Source organism: Typopeltis vanoorti, chromosome 13 (genome assembly GCF_054136105.1).
Source record: "Typopeltis vanoorti isolate ZY-2024b chromosome 13, IOZ_Tvanoo_1.0, whole genome shotgun sequence".
Classification (NCBI taxonomy): Eukaryota; Metazoa; Arthropoda; class Arachnida; order Uropygi; family Thelyphonidae; genus Typopeltis; species Typopeltis vanoorti.
In genome coordinates, this window is record NC_143561.1 from 72,268,682 (window position 1) to 72,294,170 (window position 25,489).

The following is a 25,489-nucleotide window of genomic DNA, read 5'->3' on the forward strand; positions in this document are numbered from 1 at the left end:
GAATTCAGTGTCCTCGTTATAAAAAAAAATAATAACGCAGCTTTATTTTTCATTTTGTGGATGAATGCAATAGACATTGCAGCACATATCTAATTCTTAAAAAGTCTTCAAGACTCAAAAACATATTATTATACGGCAGAAAAAAGACGTAAAATATCAATTTGCCAAAAGCTCTAACTTATCTAACTTACAGAACTTTTATCTGAAAGTTTTCCACTAACTTTTTTTTTCTGAATAAAAATCTTAGAAGTATTGTGGAATGTTTCATTGTGCCTTAGCCAATGATACATTAAATTGCCAATAAGAAAATAGTGGTAACTAATTTATGGCACTTTAAAATGCATGTTGCACATGTTATTATCTCTCTTTTGCATTACTGAAAATCTGGAAGTCAATAAAAATTTCCGTTACGTAGAGTAAGAACAAAAGAAAACAAAAAATAACAAAATAAAATAGTCTCAATATGAAATCTAAACTTGGGAAAAATATAATCCAAATATATTTAAGTTACAAAACTTTATTGCGTGATTAGAAATGCAGTTATTATATAACACGTCACTTCAATATTACAATTTTCATTTACAACATCTTATATGAAAAGAGTTTGCTATGGAATAATATTTTTGCAATTTAATCGCTTAATGTCCATGATCTCAGTCCACACTCTTGTCGAATCGTAATTTCTACACTTCTGAACAAAAGAGCTGACTAATATGTCTTCAAATAATTATCAATATTCATTAAGTCAGCAGAAATATTACTTGAAGAAAATTAATTTGAACTCATCAAAATAACTGAAGCACCTCCTTTCGGTAAAACCAGCGAAAAATTTCAAATACTTTCAAACTTTTTATTGCCCATTGAATTCAGGTGCTGCGGAATTTCGTAGAGTTAGCACTGGCTGGATGGATTTATAGTTGAATTTGTAAAGCCTTTGCTCTAGTTTTCAATATTGCTCGCCTTAAATTCAACGACGTCTCTCTCTCTCTCTCTCTCTCTCTCTCTCTCTCTCTCTCTCTCTCTCAATCACTTTCTTTCTTTCTGCTCTTACGCTGGCTATTTTGCTCAGTTTCTTTTTACCTTATAAGATTTCCTTAAGGCTTCCATCAAGGCTACTGCTGAGTGAAATCTATAGAAAATAACTAGCGGAAGCACAATACGACTAATTAGTGGCCATGTGATCTTTCCATAAAAGCGTAACTGTAACTGGCTTGCCACGTAGTTTTGTGCAGTAAAGGATTCTACCAACCATAAAACCATGTTACAGAACACCAGAAATATCACTACCTCTCTTCCAGGTCGGGTCTGGTTTATTTCATTTGCAGGTCCACATCTTTTCTTGGATATTTGACTGATGAAAAGAGACTGAACGCAAGCTTGAAGCACCATGAAAGTTCCATCTATGAACAAAGCAAGATGCTGGTTTTGATGAATGTGTACGCCTCCCACAATCATACTACACATGCTATATGTATAAACAGCAAGCATTCCGACTCGTTGTAAAAAATCATTTAATCGTTGTCTTCGATTGGTTTTTGATCGCATTTGACGTATTTGGACTAAGCCAAGTAAAGCAGCTAAACCAGCGACGCCAAGTACGGCACATCTCATTGCCACCACTCCAAACAGCATGTCATCTATAAAGTCATTATCATCAGATAATATGAAGAAAAGAATGAGGACAATTATTCCTGCCACTAGAACGAGTAAACCGAGAAATAGTCCTTTACTCGATCCTTGGCAGTCGGGATTACTTCGCTTAGTATCTTCACCATACTGGGAGTTGGTGGACAACTGCCTGTGTTTATTGCGGCGTCCATACAGATTGGCCCAAATGATGTAAATAATTCCTGCAGCTACTAAGCTATATTGGATGACGAACGGATATAAGTAAGGCATTGCTTTTTCCCATATGCTCCCTATTGTAGAATTCTTAAGACACAAGTGAAGAAAGACAAGGTCCTCTGTTTTTTGTTCTCTTGGCGCTTCCCACCAACATTTATTAGTAACTGAAAAATCAAAATATTATTTATAAAAACTATTGTTGAAAGTTCAAAATACAAGTATATATTTATTACTATTTATTTATACACACATGTTTAACGGTTATTATGATATACAATTCAAATTGAGTGTGAAGGGTGTATACAGGTCAAGAAATTCATCCAGAGATTTGAACTTTAGATCTGTAGAATTATTAGCGTCTTTATTTTCTGTTTGTTATTAACTTTAAATGACTTTTGAAATAAAATTTTAAATAATTCTGGCGGATAGAAAAGAGTTTCTTCATTAATATTTTCAAATGAGAAATGAGAGTGTTATTTACGTCTCTATAACCATATTAGATAAATGAAGTATACTGTGTTACATGTTTATTTTGCAATTCAGTTTTGAAGTACAGGGTGTCCACAAATGTTTACCCTGATTTCAACTGGCTATAATATTTTAACAATGAAACTAACTGAATAAATTTTGTTACAGGTAAACTTGGGCACTCATTAAGTTTCCATACTGGTGTCTTCAGTATACTGTTTTTGCCACCAGGAGCGCTGCTCCTGATTTTCTTTAAAAATGGCTTCAGTACAGGAAAAAGCCCAATGTGTTCTGTGACTAGCAGAAACAAAATCTCTAGTTACAGTGCAGCGAATGTTTAGGACACAGTATGGAAAGAACCACCTGATGTCAATCTCATTAAGTCATGGAAGACAAAGTTTTTAGAAACAGGTTCAGTTCATAAGGGTACAAGCAGTGGCAGACCATCGGTTTCGAGGAGACAGTTGAGGCAGTTCAGACTGCCTTCGGTCACCGCAGAAGTCAATCAGAAGAGATTCACTAGAACTTCAAATTCCAAGGAGTACAGTCCACAAAGTGGTACGCAAACGTTTGCAATTGTTTGCGTACAAAGTCAAAATTGTCCAGGAGATAAAGCCAGATGATCGTCCAAGGCAACATTTCACGTGGTGTTGACTACTCCACTCACGTGAGTGGAGTAGTCAACAGACGCAATGTAAGGATCTGGGGATCTGAAAACCCACACGCCATAAGAGAACACATTCGAGCTAGTCCAAAACTCAAGGTGTGGTGTGGACTAATGCATGATCGAGTGATTGGCCCTTTCTTCTTTCTTGAAAAAGAAATTAATGGAAATGTGTACTTAGACATGCTCAATAATTATGCCATTCCTCAGCTACAGGAGATGCATCCAAATGTTATCTTTCAACAGGACAGAGCCCCCCCCCTCCATTGGTCTCGTGACTTTTTTTCTATATGTTATGCATTGAAGTCTAACTTTGTGTTCCATTTCAAGTATCCACTGAAGAGTTATAATATATTATAATCAGGGTAAACATTTGTGGATACCTTGTATATAGATGCTAGAATATTATACAATCTGGAAATTCATGTTGCACTGCACTAGCAATTCATATTACTCCACTCTGGGATCCAAAGACATCCTCGAGGTTAGAATCCTTTAGTTTATCTGAAGGAATTTCATGTAATCTGGGAAGTTGTGCATTGGCTTCTAGTTCTGCTTAGCGGAACGCACGCACGTACGTACACACACAAACGCATACGCACGCGCGTGGATTGTGATGTGTACTTGTATCTGAGTATTCAGATAGATATGTATATCGTAATGTCATGTTGCACTGTACACATTGTTCTATTTGCCTATATTTTATATTATAAGGTTTCATTAAGATGCAACCTTATAACTCTAAAGAAAGAAGGATGCAACAAGAGAGAGAGAGAGAGAGAGAGAAACTAGGGTTTCTCTCTCTCTCTCTCTCTCTCTCTCTCTCTCAACTGAAAAGCTACTGTCCATAGGTAGTTTGTGTATCATGTCTGGAAAATTAAACTCTGGACACATAGCAATATTATATTCGTATATACTGTCGTTTGTTGGTTGCAGTCTTGTTAGTTTATTCTTGCCTTTGGTGGTGATTCTATAGCTAATATAGAAGCAATGCTTAAAATAATTCAGCAGGAATAGTTGTTTCAGATGCGTATCACAAGTGGAATTATTTCCATGATCTTAGACGATCAGCTGTACCGTTTACACGTTGGCAATAACAACGCGCTGTTATTGTATAATCTTCAGATTGTTATCCCTACCTGTGGGAATTACTTCTTTTACTCTATCATCTGGTGATCAGATTAATATCGTGTTGCACATCTACATAGGCGGTTTTAAAATAAACATTGTTAAATGAAACACTGTGGTTGTTGCTGTCATCAGCTAACTAGAAGAAAGATCTTTCTCGTTAGCATAGGGAAATAATCATGCATGTAAATAATAAGGCTGGGTCGAGAACCGCTCCTCTCTCTCTCTGTGTGGCTCTTGTTGGTGTTCTGGTTATTGTTTTGGAATTACGACGAAGTCATTCAAATCTGTGAAGCTAATGAGTTATGTGATTCCACATGTCACTGGTAACACGCTCAGCTGGTGATTGTTCCGGTTGGTGTGATTAGTTTTTTGTTTTGTCAATAATTTTTGCAACAACTGTAGTTTTAATTTTGAGTAAGGTGTTGTTGATTATGTCTATAATGTGTATATAATCTTTCAGGAGCGATAATATGACTTTTTCCGTTTGAAAATCATGCCTTGTTTTCGTAATAATGTGAAGTTTATGTCGTTATCATTTAAGAAAGTACTGCTCTCCATAATTTGGCTGACATTCGGTAAAGCAACAGTACGTCATAATAGGCATTTTCACATAGGCTTGATTAATAGATTAAGTGTGGTAAGTGTCCGGTTTTGATGATTTTATCTATTAGTTGAGTATAAGATGATCCTTGCTAATTGAATGTCGTTTTGTTTCTTATATCTCTCTTTAGATCTGATGCTGTCGATATCGGATTTCTGTTGGAAATATATATAAAACAATTCTAATTTTTCATTCTTCATAGGAGATAGGTGACACAGCATTGCTTGTTTCAGCCTTAGATTTTTGGAAACTGTTAGGCTAGCGCTTGATCTCCACCTTTCAAGGCATTTCTACGGCGTAATAGATAAGACACTATGTTTCCAGTCCTAATTAGTATTTATTTACATTACTTGTGTTTTCTACTGTCCATTTTGCTGAGTAGTAAAGTTATATAACCCAGGATGAGAGAGAGAGAGAGAGAGAGAGAGAGAGAGAGAGCGAGCGAGAGAGAGAGAGAGAGAGTGAGTCTATTATTTCTCTTAATTGAGTTTGTTTCTTCTGTCCGGTTTACGTGTATTGCTGGGTGAAAAAACTTGTATTTTTGGAGGGGAAAAAAAAACTATCATTTCCTTATGAGACCGGATAACCTTGTTTTCTTCGCGTCTTGTTGGAATACCAGATTAGCTAGTAAGACTTACAAGGTCGCTAGTTTGCTGCTTTACTTGGAAAATGGAAAATTCAGAAGCACAGGTTAAAATACAAAATGATTTAACAGATCCCGTTCCAATAACCAAAGAATTAAAACAAGGTGATAGTCTAGCTCCAATACTTTTAACTTATCTTTGGAATATATTATCCGATGGTTGCCAATTGATACTAAAACTCTCTAATAAACAATCAGTGCAGCTTGCAGCATATGCAGATGACATTAACACCATGCCAAGAACCAAGCAGAAAGCAGAAGAAATGTATTTGGAACTATAAAAATCAGCACAAGAGACAGGCCCAAAAATTAATCAACAAGAACCAGAATAATCACTAATACCATATAGAATCAGTTAATTGATACAAGTGTGAAAATTGGGAACCTTGAAATAAAAAAAAAAAAATGGAGCAATTTAAATATTTAGAAGTAACGCTCACAAGTCACCCAGATGAGACGGTAGGAGTGCGGAATCGAATAAAGAGGGATAATCAGGCTTTTTATTATCTCTCATCTGTACTTAAAAAATATTCATTGGAAGACGAAAGCAAATTTGGGCTGTAGCGTCATAAGAAGAAGAAAGAGGAGGCTTATTTCCTTCATTCCACGAAGGTCATCTAGCAGTGTTTGGATTTTTCACCTACCATTGTCATTTCTTCAAAAAAGCTCCTTGCTGGATTCGAAACGAATCACTCTTTCTCTCTAGATTTGGTTTTAATAATGGCAGCTTGTTACGAAAACCAGTTGTAGGACTGTAATGATTACAGATAATCTGGTCTTCCACTTACAGAGCAAAATTTAACGTATTGAAATGCCATGTGATATCATTTAGGAAAGCTAGTAAGCTAACAAAATCGACATCACCGAGACTTTTAGTTAGATAATATCAAATTTTGAATCTTTCAATATGGAAAATTCAATATATTGATAATAATTTTCCAAAAGCTGGAAAATGATTATCAATAATCATTTTCCAGCACGCAACAAGTCGATTGTGTAGAAGCAAGTTGCCCTATCCGGCATAAAGTTCATCTAAAAATGTTTTTAATGCGTAAGTTGCAATCCAGTGGCCAGTAATAAACGGCATATAGCTGAGGGTGCACCATTATTTTGCAATGAAGTAAATATTAATTTGGTTAATACGACTTAGGAACTGCAGAATGTTCTACTAGAAATGATAAAATAGGGAAGAACATTTAGAAATGAAATTTGGCTTATTCTTCATTTGAAGAGTCGTAAATTTTCTTTCTGCAGGCTCCCGCGCAGCCCGGGGACCGCCATTTGGACAGCACTGGTTTATACGATTATCACTACAATTCAGCTATTTTATGTGGATAAAGTTTGATTTCTGTGGCTGCCGGATATGATATGCTGCTTTTATTTGCGAGAAATTTTCCTCTTGGCAGGCCACAGTAGCTATATTGTCAGCTTGTCATTTATGGTTTTGGCAGAACAGATCTTGCTTTCTTATTCTCTGGTTCCTTTGAACCATATCCTTGAGCATCTTCATGGTAGATCAATGAATGCTCCTATTATCAATTAGAATGTATCATATGGTGACAGTTTAATATCTGCTGATCTATAGAGTGTATTCTATTGATGATTTAAATGTTTGTGGAATGACAAATCCGAGTTTTCGAGAGGGGACCTCTACCATCCCCCACATGAGACCAGATACCTCACCTGTATCTGTTATCACGTTCTCGTTATCACGGGAGTCAAACTCAAGTCTTTCTAACCGTAGGGACAATGTCTCGACGTCCTCGCGACTGCTAAGAAATAAATTACTTTGAGCAACATTAATCTGCATAGAAAAGGATGAGAAACCAGTAATGCTTCAGATTACTATTTTTCAGTTTGCAAAGGTGGCGATAGGTCGTCAATTTTCCATCTTGATACGATTCCCATTTCCGGCATACTGTATAGCAAAATATGTCATATCTGGATATGTATGACCATATGCTTCTGATATATACTGTATCAAAAGCATCCGAAAATAACAATGAAATAAAGTTATTTCACCAAGTTTTTACAGTGGATATAGTTCGCCCACCATTTCTAGATCCCTTCTTGGCTTTGTGCCAAGAATAGTCGATTCATGCTGAAGGGGAGAAAGAAATGAAGGATGTACGAATTGGTCGCCAACATGCGAAATCACGTGCTTTCTTGTCTGTCGCTGTACTAGTACTAGCTTGATTTTTGTTGTTCTCTTTTTGCATTATTTTTTTTAATTATTAATTTGTATGATGGATCCAGTACAGTCAACAAGTTCTGTTGTTAAACGTTTCAGTAGCTCTTGCAAAAGAATATTGAATAATGTGCTGACATTCTGCGAAAAAGAATCGTCAGAAGGCCGTCTTCTTGTTCCCCTTTCTCAAGTCATAAAACGTGCAAGTGCAATTGTGGGCGTATCGGGGTCGACTGTTAAAAGAATTCGTAGGGAATCAAAAGGTGAAGGTAAGCCAAAATTTAAATCTCCTAAAAAAAAAAAAAAAAAAAAAAAAGCGCCAGAGAAAGAAAACCATCGAAACCGTAGCTTTGAATGATTTTGATGTAGACGTTATAAGAAGAGCTATTCACGAATTTTACCTATTCGAGAAAAGAGTGCCAACTATTCTGAACTTGATTCCTGTGCTTAAAGAAAAAATTTATTTTCCTTGGAAAAGAGAAACTTTAAGGAAAATACTTCATGAAATTGGATTTTGTTTTAAAAAGTCCCAGAATAAAAAGAAACTTATCATAGAGCGAAGTGACATTGTTTTATGTAGAACGCAGTATTTGCACGTATTAACACTCTACGTACATTTTTCCAACTGTTATATAAGCAAAATAGTTACACTTTAAAAACAACAATGTTCGTAAAAGAAAAGCTAAATTTTCCGACCTGTAATAATAAACAAACTCAGTTTGTTTATTATTACATCCCAGAAGACAGATTGATTACCCTATTATCGGAATGGATTCTCCTTTTTCTGACATGCGCAGTAGTTTCGAGGGACCTCAAATCGGTGGGCGAACTATAACAGTGCAGTAAATTTCCCGTTATAGAATCTCTGTTGTACTGGAAAAACAAAGGAAAGTTTTTACAGAGCCGTAACAACGATGAGGCAAGTGAAGCAGTTGCCTCGTGTTAACAGTGCAAAGTGAGTGAGAAAAAATGTAATCATGGCAAAATAAGTGCTATGAAACTATATGGAACACAATTTTTTGTTCTTGCCTGGAGCACAAAAAGAACTAGTTACGGCTCTGTTTTGTTTTGTTTTGTTTTGTCCTCTTTATTTTTAGCAAATCAATGCCGAAAATACATTTTCGAGACTCTTAGTTCATCCAAAGCACTGATACATTATATAGGTTTACTGTCTATCATCGGTATGACTGTATTAAAAAAAAAGAAAAAAAAAATCCGGGAATACGGAAAGGTATTTCTCGGTTTATACCTTGGCCTTCGCATGTTATCTAGTTGATAACGTCTTAGCCTTGGTTTCATTAGTCTTGCTAATAGCCTTGGCCTTCGCCAATTCGATCTGTTATCAGGTAATGTTTATGCTAAATTTGTTTTTGTCGACTTGGTATCTCATGTAAGTATTTTTATGTACCGCAGTACCTTAAAGTATGTTTTCGCGGTTGAGCCTCTCTTTCTTTTAAAGGAGAGAGGGAGGGGATAAGGATTTCCAATATTGTATTAGCCGAGCCTCTGTTTCTCATCCGGTGTCAACGATGACTTTTGGTTAGAAATATCTACGTTCGAATTCCACCTCGGAGACGAAGAACCTTTATAAGGGCGTTTCAATCGTAGGTGGGTTAATCCGTCAACAAATCCATTTCGCACTATGGTGGAAAGGTTTAAATTCCGGGGTTTTAATCCCTCAAAACAGACAAATCGGTCAGAACGCACTTAATTCAACCATAACTCGGTGAGTGACTCCCTGAAGGTCTCAGATAATAATAATACACTGGCTTCATAGCCTTAGTTACTTCGTTTATAAATCATGTAAATCAACCCACTCTAGCGTATTATGTGTTACAGAAATACAAGGCTTAGGTTTATCAGTTGTAGTGAAAAACTCTTAAAATCTCCTTAAAATTAATATTTCATTTATAAGTGCTTTTATTTTTTAAGTGGATTGTGAACACTGAAATAAACGCGCTCGCTTGTTATGTTGAATAATATCAGGACGGTGCTTAGCTTAGAAATACAAGAGCATTGTAAAATTTTGCGAGCAATAACTAACTTATCTTAAAGGTCTATCATTGTAGCAAAGTTACAAAAGTTGTTTTTCTTGAATCGCTCATAAATGTCGTTTTCTGTATTCATTTATTTATCGATCCATCGACTTCGCACTTCCTAAGTCTAAGCACTGCAACCCTGAGCGTAGACTGCATAAAACAAAGAGCTTCCGTTTTTGATATCTATGATAACGAACGACATTATTATATTAGAAAGATACTGCATCATTTACTAATTGAACCAGTGAACTAGTAACAGTTACCGCCAATTTTATATTATTTTATTATAAATAGGCTAGTTGGCATTTAGTAGACGATAAACGCGTTTGCAAATTAGGAAATGAAATAAACTTAGTATGTCATATTGTGGAATAACAGCAAATGTTTATACATCTTAACAGCAACAGTTTTGCAGAATATAGTATATCCAGGCATGAAGTATTTGTATATAGGAATATGGATTGAATTTGGCTGGATTATGTAGAATTACTCGAGGATAACAGAGGATATGTGGTGTTATTGCTTTATGATGGCGCGACATTTATATGTATTTTCTCAAACTGGCTTGTGTGTTTCTGAGAAAGAGAGAGAGGAAGACTATGGATATCAGAGGAAGAAAACCTTGAACTCCATTATAGGAAAGGAAATTGAATAGAAAATGGGAATTCTAATTAAAATTGACAGTGCATTATATCAGAAGGAGTCAGGGAAGTTGGAACTACAATATACGGGCTAAAATGAGAAGTTTATTATTATTATTATTATTATTATTATTATTATTATTATTATTTTATATTGCATTCTATTTTATTTTCTGTTGTTGTATTCCATGCAGTGAAAAGGGAGAATAACTCAAAATCAAGTGGACGTTAATAAGATCTACATACCGAGTGGGATTCGATTGACTTATTTGCTAACAGGCTAGAGTGTACGCTATTTTTTGTAAGCATGGCAGCTTAAAACTTTCTTCTTTTACAAAACAAAGAAAATGGTTTTATTTTCTTAATAAAATTAGGCTCAGCTGGGAAACGTAGATTTTGTATAATTCTGTCAGATTATTTCCCTACTTGTTTTATTTGCTTAAATTGCAGGTACAGTCCGTCACACTTTATATGGACACCATTCTGCTTTCTATTTTGGAATAAAAGTATCTTTGCTCTTTGACGGTCTGCATAAAGTCAGACTACTAGGCTACTGACTGCAGTGACTGAAGGGTAAGCACTGCCCTGATAATGCCTAATTCTAGCGAAAGATTAAGATAAAGGAATTCCGCATTCTGTGAAGTTTCATGTTCTATTAAACAGATTTTTAATTAAACTTATGGTCCTGGCATATGTTTTGAATATTAGAATGACTACTTATCAGAGTATTCATTGCAGAATATGCATCCATTTCGAAAAGAGAACTAGCTCTATTAAATAATTGAACATATAAAACTTACAAAAAACTTTGTGTTCGCCATTGGTTTCCAAGATATGGGCTGTAAAATTGATGTTCTCCTTAGGTGTAAACCTTAGGCTGGAGTTATGAACAATATGAATCGCGTCCAACCAGTCCTTGGCGCATTCCCATAATAGAAGACGAACCCAGATGGCAACATTTGTAGCTAAGAGATGCATCAGAGCTACATGGCGAAACCATCCAAGAGAGCGCACTATTTCCTGTAAGATAATAAAAGAAGGTTTGTAGCTCTCTCGAACAGGTTTTCTTAATTTATATAAATTACCATTATTTTAAAGAAGAAACAAAATTTCGGTTATTCAGTTATTTTCCTTTTATTCGCATTACTTAATTGTAATAATTGTGATTCAGCGAATCACAATTATTACAATTTAATATAAATTCCAGTAAATTGCAGTTAGAGTTTTTTATACTTGACGAAACTCAGTGATAAAGTGACCATACTATGCACATCAGAATTTCGGATATTTCTTAAAATATTTCCGAAATAATATATACGTATTCACTAAAGTACTCCATCTAGGTGGATTCGAATTAAAATCTAAAAAAGTGCAAAATACGAGTAATAAGGTATTCTTTCATCCACACTGTCTCTCTCTCTTCTACTTCTATACTTCCTTCCAGATATCAGTGACATTCTAAAGGTGACTGGAGATCCGATCCGCCACATTCCTGTTTCTCATCTGACCAAACTTGCGCCATAAAACTCAACAAACTTCCAGAAAGCCAACTTCTACAACCCCAAATTCTCTGTGCCATTCTTCAATGTTCTGATGACATTTAATTTTAATACTAATAAAACTTACTCCTTTTTTTTTCTTTATCGCAAAACAGAACTACTTTCATCCAGCCTTTCGAAACATCCAAATCTTTGGATAAATTTATCCTGGATAGTTCTAATCTCCAGTCTTTCTTCGTATAAAAATACAAATATTACCTTATCAACATCCCAAAAATTGAGCTTTCTCTTTTACCCTAGGCATTACTTTAGCTGAAAGATACCAAATCTATATAAATAGATATCTGTTCATCATTGAATACTGTTCTCACCTTAAGAGCTCTTTAAAAAATACTTGACCCAGTACAAGGGGGAGAGCAATTACCTTGATTAATAACCCCATCATTCACTACAAAGACGTTCAGTTTCTTACATTATCTCTAAATATTTCCACGATCACTGTTCATTAGAATTGGCACCGGTGATTTTCTTAATCTCCCGGTAAATGTTAAAATCTAAGCAGGTATTTAACATTCCTTTACACTTCAAGTCTCAACTCGTAGAATAAATTTTTCTTCTCCTACATTTATTCCCTCTCATTTGAACAGTCTCCCTTCTCATGTATTTCCAAAGAGTGCAATCTTTGAGTATTCAAATTCAATGGTGGCTCGTCTCTTCTCTCTCCTCAGCTGTTTTTCTATGCAGTCATGCAATCTACTGATGTGGTATAAATTGAATAACCTCTAGTGTGTAGGATTACCACTCCAAAACTTTTTTTTGCTTGAAATAAAACTAACTGCCATCAATGCGTTATATTTCACTTGTGTATAATACTTGAAATTATCCATATCTAATGGAACAAATGAGAACAGCCAGTTTCTCTTTCTCTCTCTCTCTCTCTCTCTCTCTCTCTCATGTATTTCCTAAAGACCGCATTCTACAGGTCTTCAATTCCAAGCGTTAACAAGCTTCTTCTTTCTCCGGAACTATTTACCCATCCATTATACTTTTTTTTGACCGAGATATAATGCATTGCCTCTGCCAAAGTCTGAGATTGCTCTCTCTCTCTCTCTTTCTCTTCTTTCTTTTTTTTTTTTTTTTTTGAATGCATTCTTGTGAATAATGCATGCAGTAAGTTATTCATATCCAATGGAATATAATGTCGTTTTATTTCATATTTATATTCGTCAGGCTATTACACTTCTGTAAAACGAAGAATACAACACTAAAATAGTCGGAACTCCTTTAGCCTCAATTTCTTTAATCGCTGGACAGTCGATCTCTATCCTTAGCTCTCACAAAATAATTGAGCTTATTGCTATCAATGATATTATGATATTGAAGGCAGATAATTTTGCCTCTACCTCGTAATCCCAAGCCTTAACTCATGTTCTGTTGTTTGAAATAATGCGAGTTCTACGATCGGTTTGACATAAGAATTAGTTTTCTTTAAAAAAATAAAAATAAAATAAAATAAAAAACTGCTTACAGGCTGAAAAACAAACAAACAAAAAACTTAACTTCTGTTCGACAACTAGAATAGAACCTGTGATGGTCTTTCTATTTTTCAGTAAAGTTTTTTTTTAAATGAAAAACATTGCCAACTCGACAGGCACAGGATGCAATAGACATCTCGGTATTTATTTTAAAAAAAATGATAAACGGATAGCTCATCATTAAACAAAAATGCAAAATAAGTTCATCTCCCAAAATATTTTTTCCTTAATTTAAATTTCATTGAATTACATGTATATATGTGAATTAAATTTACACTTATGGTAATTTGCTTTCGTTGCCAGTAATTTTTCAGATTAATTGTTAATAGAATCAGTCAAAAATATCAAGAAACACTTATATTTTTATATTGATGTGATGCAAAGTCCTTCAAGTAACATTCGGAAAGGTCTTAAATTATTGTGTAGATGACAGTGTATCGTCAGTCTGTAAAATTAAAAGGGAACATAATAGTTATGTTAATAGTAAGCAATATTTATAATGCAGCTGCTTGTCAGACGTATACACATGCGTAAATAGCTCACTTGTTAGTAGTCAGCTGTATTCATGTTTCATCCTTTATATGCAGCTATCACGTCACTGTATTGCAGTCTTGATAGTCCTGATGAACATCTCTGTATTGATAATTGTATTCATCTCACTTCCTACTGATTTTTCTCGAAAGCCTTTATTTGTAAGCGTACTTTTTATCCGAGACATGCTACATTTTTACCCGTGAAACAAAATCACCATTTTAAATTACTTTTTAATTACTCTTTTAATTATTTAACTCTTTTTTTTGTAAAATGGCACCTTTTTAATTATTAAACTGTTCGCGAAATGTGGTAGAATCTACAATTCATCAGTTTCTTGCAATCTAAAAGCTGATGGCAGAGAAGGTACCTATTGATATTCTTCATAACCAGTTCAGGTTGTAATCCTTTAAAGAAAGACTTTCCAGAGAGCAAAGGAATGTGGAACGAAGAAGGAAATTATGATAACGATTAGAAGCTAGTTCCTTGGGTTTTTAAGATATGCTGAGAAATGAGTAACTCCCATGGGGATGTTGTACAAAGTTAATAGTTATACAAGAAAGAAGCATAATCCAAACAACAGAAGACTAAGTTTTTTGGAAAATAACTGTAGATGGGCTGCGTTTCAACCACGAACGTGGAGAGTTAAAAGTCAATCTCAGAAGAGAAATCTGATATTGACTGTGAATCTGTTTATTATCAAAGGTAAGGAAAGGTGAAGTGAGATTTTTTTTCTTTGCTTAAATAATACTGTATTGTTTTATTGCACTGAAATTGGCTAGATTGTGTACACTCCACTGAAGACTACCATGTAGATCCGCGATGGGCGACTAGTTATTGCGCGTTTTCGTATACCTTTGAATGTTTAAGCACGATAATATTTGTCAAATGAGGAGAAGGATGAGAAAAGGAATTCGTCAGAACAATTTATAGATAGAATTCGAGGTCAATGAAAGTAGATCATTGCCAATCTAGGTGGCTGAGTGAATATCGTCTCCACACTGGGTTTGAATCCCAGTATAGCATGGTTATAAAAGTCTTTGGAAGGGACGATTTTCATCGTCCAGCATGACTACCATTCTGCTTATAGAAAAGCTTGTAGTGGACTTTGAAAATATTCATTAAGTTCTATGATTACGCTCTACAGCAAAGTTTTCAGATTATCTAATCCTTAGCAAACCCTCAAAAAGTACTGTCAATTTGCATTGTGTGAATGGGATTGACATTAAAAATTCCATGGTATTTTTGATTTTTATTCATTTTATCTTTCAAAATTAATAATAAAGTATCATCCAGGTGTCTATATAGCCCCCCCCCCCGTGGAAATGAAAATAGTCTCCCGAAGAAAGACTGTTATAGATTCCATTCTGGTCTCGACTATTTGGACCTTTTCTAAGTCTTTCTTCGGCCGGTTTCCTAGTTAATCGATCTTTAGCATGTGGAAGTAGGATTTGTTTCATATGAAAGCAGTGTTACCGATATTAAGACGTAGAACTCACACTATTACACACAAAATAATACAATTATAGGATTCAGCATCACAAGATGGCAGCAGTTGTTTGCCTGAAAAGCTTTGATTCGTTGATAACTTGGGCTCACTATTAGTGAACATTTGAAGGATAGAGACTAGCTGCCTGTTTGCTTGCATGTCTTCAGAAAGTTAGGGGTAAAGAAGCTCCGCCTACTTCCTTTGGGGGGGGGAATAAAAGAGAGAATTCAGAGGCTCTTTCAATCTCATTCTTACTCCACGTACGGTACTAACGTAAATACATTAACACTATTTCATCGGTGAGAGTTATAAAAATATGAAGGACTAGGTGGGTGAGAAAACAGTACCATGAGGCACTCGTTAGTAGGGAAGTCTGCAAATATAAATCTATTCCCATGAAAAAGTACATGCATGTAAGAATATTTGAAAATAATTGATATTCTTCGATCAGAACTATTCTACATACACATTTTTCTTCACTGTTTAGTGTGCTCAAATAATAAAAAAGATTTATGATATTTGCAAATCTTTATCATACAATATACGAGGGAGGGATCTGGAAAGTTCTGATAACACCTAGAACAAATATTATATTAAAGCAACTGATATAACCACAAGAAAGAACATATCTTAAAACCCTTTAACCCTTATGTTTCATCAAATTGTAATATTTTGTTCTTTTTCTTTTAGAATCTATAAGAAGACGTAAAATTAATTAATTTTTGTTCTATGTGTTTGTCAGAACTTTTCATACCCTTGTAAATGGTGCGAACTATATAATAAGCTCATACTGTGAGTGTACGAAATTACTTCGCATGACTAAGTACAACATCCACTTTATCTATGTGGTTTTAATTTTTATATTATATTTTAAAATTTTTACTCAAATTTATTATCACTGCCTACCTGCGCATTCATGAAAAGAAACTGCATCTGCAGAAAGGTGAAGAGACATCGAAGAATGGGCTGAGCAAGGTTTAACTCATCCATACAATATTCATGCATGCTGAAAAGAGAGGCGATCTCCAGTCCTGTGGGTATCAGGGTACCCAATCCAAATACTATACAATATACAAAATAATTATTAGTTTATAAATTAGAGAGAAACAACTTACGCGTTTAATTATTTCAGGGTTCGTTAAAATATTTTGATATAATATACATTGTAAATTTTATATAAATATGCTAAACTAATAGCGGTGAACATGCTGTTGCCTGCAGTCTTGTTCTGAACACGAAGTTATTTTAAAATGCTCGCTTGTAAATTGATTTTTTTTTGTTGTTGTTGTTGTTGCAGTCAGGCAGATAGACATTATTCGTTTAAAATTCAAGAATTCTCAAGAGATTGCCAGGTCAAAGAAATGGAAATATGATATGGAGTCTCGAGTTTTGAAATAATGAAAAATTTATCAAGCTTTTTCCGCCAAATTACAAGGATTGCTGCAACTGTTTCGGAACAGACACTGCTGCTTTATAAGAGCAGAAGTTTCTGTTCCGAAACAGTTCTTGGTTTTATGACTGCTCTGAAAATACTCACATACATCATTTCAGCCAGATGTACAAAAGTACAGGCAGTCATTATCCGAAAGTTTTTTATTTCTTTCGAAGATTTACGTATTTAATTTATGGTTAATTATGTTTGAACAGTGCTTTGCTGTTTATGTTGTAGTTTTGGCCAGATCAGACACCTAAATATTAAAATGTTATTACCATTAATAATACTTTGTTTAACAAAGTTTGCTTTTTATGCATCAACAATAACGAAACTTAAATATACATAACATGCCAGCAGATCACTGAATTGGTGGCTTATATACTGTACTTACAGGTTTTGTTCCTATCTTTCTTAACATTCAAATATTGGTGCATATTCATATTGTCGTTCCATCTTCTAACTTATTTTATTAATTTTTTCTTGGCTTTTCACTTTCCCGTATTATTATTATCATTCTGAATTTTCGACCTTACACTTTTAAATTCTCTCCCAAAAAATTCTTTCATGTAATTTAGAGGATTCTACCATTAAAATGATTCATATTGCCTTTAAAGTATGTTCAAGCATGTTTAGATATCAATATTTTTTCAAGTAAATAAATAAAACTTTAATAAGGAGAATTTTTAACATTTAGTAGGTTTGCTAGCTTTTAGGATCGGCTGTGCTGTTGGAACAAATATCTCCATGAAACCTTTTATTCAGAAATTCTAAATTGTTATCGTCATTATTTTGGAATTGCTGACCAGAAAAGCGGCTATTCAGTGGCAAGAATGACCAGTCACTGTAATAATCCCCTCCCCACAGATAAAAACGCGGACCGCATAATCGTCATGCAAAGCTAGGCTTCTGCCATGCAAGCTAGGCTTCTGCCATGCCATGCAAGCCCGAAGCTTCTTGTGAGAAGCTTTGGGCATGCATGGCACCACAAATTCCGAAAAACATACATGCAGATTTCTCATAAAAGTGAATTGATAGCGATATTTCTTCTGTATAATGCAAAATCTTTTACTGAGGAAATAAAGTAAAATATCTATATCTTCTGAAGGTACTAGAAAACTTAAATTGTTCGAGCGTCGAATGTGCCGTGTATGACACTACTGACGACTCTCAAAGACAATATTAGGTTAATATAATATAAAGTTCCGCCTTTCTGCCTTTAAATCTAATCATAATACAGACTAAACTGCAATTTCAATGGTCATAAAGAAACATGTGTTGTAAGTATGAAACAGTGATGGGAAATTGAATAATATTGAGGTGACACGTGAATACTAGTAATGATAAGATGACAGCTATCAAATTCCCAAAACTATTGGACGAAAGTCTGTTAGGAAGGAACGGCGAATAAAGGGATGTCCTCGAAACCTGTATAGCCAGTGAAGAAAGTAGACTTCCTGGTTTCGAAGGGACTAACGATAGGTACATTTTACTGCTACATGCTGGTAATAACTCATGAAAATATGATTTTGGTAAAATTCAAGTTACAGTCCATCCTGTTCGGAAGTTTTCGTCATTTTTAGGTTTGGTGAATGAAAAGCTTCATCCACTAAATCCATGTGTTATCGCTTTGTAATTTGTCTTATTTTGCCAAACTGGAAGGTCTACGGATGTTCGTCTCGAACTCTACACACATATATACACATACACACGAGTTTGCTGGAACAAACGCAATCTTACACAACGGCAGATTTTTATAGAAAAAATTAAAAGGAATGTTTTCAGAATTATTTACGTCATCAACATCATCCTAATTTGAACGTATCCGATAGGCTACCTATATGCTTTGGTGAGGAGTAGTATTGTTTAACATTTTTCATCCGCGTTAAATTTTGTATATTTATTTATCCTGTTAGGAACCTTGTTGGTTTTTCGTTTTAATTAGATCGTGCTGCTCTATTACAGCATATGATATCATATCTGCACTGTAATCTTTTTTTTTTTCTCCTAGCCACTTGTGTTATTGTTTTCATCTTTCAAATTACACTAAAGATGCTCATGACCTGTTTTTTTTAGCATATCTCCATATCAATATATAAATTCTATCATGTGAATACATAAATAGGATATTAAATAAATAATAGCTGTTTTTTTTTTCATAATGTCAACTTACGTATCAATTAAAATTCTATAGGATTAAGACTGGGACTCGGCGCAGGCCAGTCTGATTTTGCACTACCATTTCCTCAGAACATGTCTTCAATTCCCTGCAGTATGATATGGTGTATTATCATGTTAATACTCATTTCTTTTGTGTCCTTTCCATATAACTGCCACAGTATAGATAGCACAAAAATTGGCCAGAATAAATGTGTTATAGGTCAAATCTGGTAAATCATTCCCACACCATAATACCACGTCCATCACATCTAACAAATGATATCATACACTCTAGTGAATAACATTCTCCTGGAAGTCACCATGTCCAATAAATGTCCATCTGATTTGAAGAGAGCGAATTGTGCCTTCGTCACTCCATACCATACTCTCCATTGGCCTACTGTTTGTCTTAAGTTTGGCTGTTCGCGGAAACACTTCTATGAAACCGGAAGCAGTGAAGTCAGTAGATAATACTCGAACAAATCTCTACACCTGTGGATATCCTAAACTCCTAGTTGGGAGAATCCACCGATGCACAACGGGAAAGAACAGTTCTTTTCACAACTCATCCTTCTCTCTCCCCTTCATTTTAAGTGGTTTGTCTGACTATATTCTCGTTTTTTTTTTTTTTTTACCATTTCTTGGCATTTGTCACAGTTGATCTCGAATGTTCTAATCGTGATGTAATCATAAATCTGGTTTTAATCTAAATCATGCCCCATTTCCAACACTGTACAATCATTTAAAGTACATTTCCTCTCTGTACTCTGCCTCAGCTTGGTTTGTTACTGGAATAGGTAGCATTCGAGAAAAAAAATGTGTGGATAATTTTTAAGAATAATGCACCGTATAAGTTTTCCTGTGATGTTCAAAAGCTACATCAGTATAAATTTCTCATTCATTCCCGGTTAATGGAAATTATTGATTGGCTGTTTAAACACCGAACTTCGAACTTGATACTGCAAATTCAATGAATAGCATTAAGTTCAGTGAAGTTAGGTTAGTTCAGTTTGTGTCATTAACGTTACTCTTTATCTTCTGATAAACAGTAACGTTAGTGTTATATAACGTTACTGTTAGTAACGTTATATAACAGTGTCGGTAACCTCACATACACGGAGGTTTGCATTTTGTGTCCTTAGGTCGGAACAAGTTATCCAAAATACGTCTGCGTTAATTTTGCAGGCGTATTTTGGATAAGTTTTACTGTCCATGTAAATTAGTATTTCTTAACTTTTTTCCCCCTCTAAGAGTCTCTCCCCCTTTTTTCAGCCAAGAGATTTATTCAGCTGTGTTAATTTCCAGTTCTCCTATATTGTCCAAAACTAAAACGTTCTTTCACACTAAATGCGCACGATATTATTGGACAGTATCGTTTAATTCATTTAATAATAATAATAATAATAATAATAATAATAATAATAATATTATTATTATTATTATTATTATTATTATTATCATTCAAGATGTTTGTTGTATGTGTAAATATTTTAGCAGATCAATAAAAATATTATCATATCAAAAAAAATTATTATTAAAGCTACTAACTGCGTGATCAATTATTCAGACTCCTAGAATATAAAGTGATTTGTAATTCGTAAAGCAGTAAATAGGATTTGAATGGACAAAAGATAATTATCGTCAGTGGGTTTCTGAAATAAGTTTTAAAAATATATATTAATGTTTCTTGCTATTATTTTTAATTGGGGTTCTCATCAGTTGATAGATCTTGTTGTCTTACGAACAAGGAAATCGATTATCGTTGGACAACAGAACCATGCATAATTGAGTGCATAAAAACAAGCACAAGTTTCACACTAAATTAGTATTAGAATGGGGGATTTTTCAGAAAAAAAATTAAAACCTTTTTAGTGTTAATATTTATCTTTTATAACTGTTATCTGAATGCATAAGTATATGCTTCTAGTCATTCGTTGCTTTTAGCGAAAACACTCTGCAGGATAAACACAGAAAATATGACAGAATGACACTCAATCTCTAATAATGGTAAAATCAAAACAATACATATAATGATTTATCATTAGTTTTTCTAATATTTTCTTATTGTTTAAAATAGAGAAACGTGTAAACATATGATTTTTATCTTACCTAATGCTCCAATCCGTAGGTAAATGCTGGTGTCTGTGGTAAACAATTTTAACTTGCTAAGGCTGAAGGGACTATCTTCTTCGTCATCGTTTCGATTCGACCAAGGTAACTTATCAACTATCATGCTAATATAGGCCCCTAGCAGACAGACAATGGATATGCCCACTAGGTAGGTGAAAAGATAACCCTGAAAAGATAATTCTGAAATTGTTTGTCTGTGAACCAGTTATTAAACTAGAAACCGACAGAAATTGTTTTGGGTTAATAGTGCATATTCAATATATAGATGGATAATTATACTAATTAAATACTGAGTTAAGGAGCGCCATTCAATCTTCATTAAAGTAGTTTATGCAATAATCGAAATACAAAAAAGACTAAGTAATGTAATTTTTTTTACTGTTAATCAGTCAATTAGTATCATATTAATGCTTAAGTATACGCAAATATTGAGTGTTGTTATTCTTAATCGGTGCTTCAAGCAGGGTTAATGGTATCTAGCCGGCAATCGATTTTAATTTTATTTTATTAGCTTTAATAGTAGTCAAGTTATCTTCTACTCAATTGGTAATCAAGTTCCTTTCATAACTAGTTGTCCTAAGGATAATGTAAATATGTTGGCCCTTCTCGGTTCGAAGCTGAATAAATATTGTTAATATATTAATTTTAATTAAATATGAATACTGATCCCATAACATTTAATTATAATGCAAAGATCAGGCATTAATGAAAAATACTTACATGAAAGAAAAGAAGTGGAATTGGACCATGGAGAACTTCTGTAAATACTAAAATGGTGGTGATAACTATAAGAAGTTGTGCGTACAGACCGCTGAATGTGTGTATTGTCTCTCCTAGCCCAGAGCTGTAAATATATAAGACACCAAAATTTACACTACTCAAATAGGTTTGGAGATTATTGTTACTGTTCTTGTTTACAGACTTAAATGGGCTCAAATTCTAAGATTACAAAATCTTACACAGATTTCACTTATATATACATACATACCTACATACTCATATATATATATATATATATATATATATATATATATACTGTATATACAAACACAGACATAGATAGTAGTAGATGATTTTCATTGCCTTGTATGACACACTTAATGGAAGCGTGAAGTAACTTTATAAAAATGTAATGTATGGTCTCAAGAGCAGGGTTGTGGACTTTTTTAAACTCTTAATCTACTCATAGAACTTGTGTGTGTTACAGATTTTCTACCTTTGGTTTACTGGATTGATGTAAAAATACAGCATTGATGGATAATTTCCGCACGTATTTTGCAGATCAAACTTTTTTTTTTTTTTGAAATAAACTAATAAAAGTTTTCATAACGTTTTTCATACATACGTTTTTTTTCTCAGATTAACAGTTTCGCTGTTAACACTTTTTTCAGGATTTTGGTTAGTTAAGAATATAACAAAGTAATGCATTGAATGTAAATCCCAGAAAGGATTAATTATTCACTTCATGTCTGAAAACATCGGAGTGCGTATCATAAACACAGTTCGTTGTTGATAAGATCGACATATTATATCATTTCAGTTATGTAAAATGCTTGACCAGAGTAGTCCATCTAAAATCACGTATTATTCCTCGATTCTTGTTGCATTATAATGGAATAAGTAGGATCTCTGCTGTTACTTTTTATCTATTTAAATATTGTGGACAAAAACATGGACATGATTATTTTTTTCCCTCACGGAACGCTAATCATGACCACGGTACCTCTTTTTCTCACTATCTTTGATGTGTTCGCCTGTATAAATTTTCCCTTGATCTGTCCTTCACATGAGCAGACTGTGGCACAGTTCATCAGCTAGTAAGAGCCAAAGTAAGCCGAAGACTCCAGAACCTCTAAAGACAGCCACCCTACCAAATTAGATGTCTGAGCGATCTCTAGAGAGTTCGCAGAAGAAACATTAAAATGGTTAGTTTTTTTTGTTGTTGTTTTGTTTTGCTTTTTGGAGATTGATGACAAGTGACAACACACTAGAAATGTTCTAGAAATCTGGAAAGGAATCAAAGATATAATACAAGTACAGCCAAGAAACATCTAGACACAAGAAGAAAACCAAGAAATCCCTGGATATCAGCGGGAGTCAACATAGTATCTGATCAAAAGGAGGACGGAGAAACAAAGCGATACAGGGAGCGGATAATATAAGAGATTACATCGAAAAGTCAGGTAACAAGCAGGACAAGGACCAATATTATGTTAAGAAATGTGAAGATATAAAGTACCAGATGAAAGGCTCGGTTGCAGGAGGATGTTTGGGCTATTTCTTGAGCTTATGCACGAATTTAAGGCGACAGAACATTATTGTCCTTGATAATATTCAAGGACAATAATGTTCCATTATTGCCCTTGAATATTATCAAGGACAATAATGGAACAGTGCTAATTGAAGAACCGGAGATCAAAAAGATATGAAAATAGCTGTCAGGAACTGTAGATAGACAGACAGAGAGAGAGAGAGAGAGAGAAATTTAGAGAAGACCTCTCAACGGGCGTATCCTTGCGTTAGAACCATCTCCATTTAGGCATGAAATTTAAATAACAGGAAGTTAATAATAATAATAATAACAATAATAATAATAATAAGACTCCAGGTGCAGCCAGAGCTAATTAAGGCCACATGGAATGGAGTGATATGAGCGTTCGTAGATAGATCATAAGGATATGGGAAGAAACTGGAAGGTCAGTATTCATACCACTGCACAAGAACGGAGATATGAACAATTATAGAATTAATAATTTGATCTCTTATATATACAAGCAGCATTCTATTTAATATTATTATAAATAGTATTTTGCTTAATTTGAGGCTTATATCCTATAGGAACAGGCAAGTTTCAGGATAGACAAAGATATCACAGACGAAATACTTTGACTTGGCAGATCGTGAACAGTGTAGAGTTTTACAGTACTCAAAAGTTTTTGACTGTGTTCACCATGTGAAATTGTAGGAAGCAACGAAAGTCGTGGGTTTCCTCAATACATTATTAGGTTTATAATGTTCTGAATTGCTGTTCGGATGACATCAGAAGATTAGGAATGGCGAGAACAATGGACAGAGACGTTTAAAGTCTGGAAGGACAGACCTTCCATTACAGGAACAAAGCTGAGGATTCTGGATGCAACTGTTTTTATCAATAGTTACTTATGGGTGTGAAATTTGAAACCTAAAGAAGTCTAATAGCTGCTTTCCAGATGGGAAGTTACAGGAGACTTTTGAAGATCTTATACCCTGAAGGCAAACAAATGAATGGGTCATAGAAGGATCGAGTACTAATAGAAGAAAGATGAAATAATCTGGCCACATAGAAAGAATGGAAGGGGACCTCAAAACAGTAATAGATGTTAAGTCCTAGGAAAGGGGGAAGTGGTAGATCCTCAGTGAGATTAATGGCGTGTCAGAAGTCACAGCTCTTTAGAGAGTTGAAATTTCAAGAGAAGCTCACAACAGGATGGCCTGGCAAAAATTATGGTGTCTGCTGACGTCTAATGAAATTACGAATAGTTCTTCTGCACTGACAAAAGGTACACGCGAGATAAATTTCATACACAAGCTTTAAAATATGAGAAATTTATCTTTCTCTAATCCTATCTTCCATGGATTAATGACCTGTTACAGCCATTAATCCAAAACTTGGTTCTGAAGCCAAATTACTTGGCTTCAGAACCCAGTTAATACCACGATAACATGGCTAATTCTACCTTCATGTCTGTATTTTTGCTAACTGTTCATGTTTTTCTGTCCGGTTTCTCCTTGTCTTGTCTTGTTGTTCATACAGAAATTTTGCTATTTCCATATGAGCGGCTAAATCGAGTTCACTTGAAAAGTCCTTTAATGGTTCTTTACTTTCTAGACGGGATTCGAACCCACTTTTTCCAACCAAAGGAAATTGTCATTAACGAATGAGATACAGAAGCTCTTTCTGCTCTCAAAAATTCAAAATTTTGGAAAAAAATGTTTCGATTTTATGAATATGAGTTCATTGTAGATATATCCTTCTCATCACAATGTCATATGTAGCATGTAAAAGACTTCCAAACATTTATGTCACACTAGGAGTCGAACCCACTAAAAATATGAGACACTTTCTTTTAAGCTTACACGGTGATCCGAATGCATTTTTGAAAATTATGGAGACAACTACCGTGTTTGAATAAAAACTTAATTTAATATAATTAAAATCTACATTCGACGTTTCGCCCTTTATGTCAAGGTCATCTTCTGGAGCATACAACTATACACAGGAAACAAGCTACACTACAATCAAACTGGTTTGTTAAAGACACTGACCAACCGCTACAACAATTGTTAGCCTGAACTCTGGTGAAAAAAAAAAAAAAAAATTATACATCAACGCTAGAGTCATATTATTGGTGTTATCTGTTGGTTGTAGAAATACATTGTGCACAACAACAAGTATCTATCTACAACAAGTATATAGATAGATACTTGTTGTTGTGCACAATGTATTTCTACAA

At 34.3% G+C, this 25,489-nt stretch overlaps 1 protein-coding gene across 3 annotated transcripts in view; it reads right to left on the reverse strand.

The window, feature by feature from the left end:
- Window positions 1-25,489, reverse strand: part of LOC150100280 (proton channel OtopLc-like) — a 117,795-nt gene that overhangs the window by 34,271 nt on the left and 58,035 nt on the right. For 2 of the 3 annotated variants that reach the window (XM_090402831.1, XM_090402829.1), the window contains exons 3-6: window positions 21,717-21,840; window positions 20,976-21,162; window positions 16,181-16,335; window positions 11,021-11,240 (exon numbers count right to left, since the gene is read on the reverse strand). In XM_090402831.1, coding sequence (XP_090258957.1) covers window positions 11,021-11,240; window positions 16,181-16,335; window positions 20,976-21,162; window positions 21,717-21,840 — 686 coding nt within the window. Of the gene's footprint in view, window positions 1-503; window positions 2,010-11,020; window positions 11,241-16,180; window positions 16,336-20,975; window positions 21,163-21,716; window positions 21,841-25,489 lie in introns of those variants that run through there. The other variant, XM_090402830.1, reaches the window with a different exon arrangement.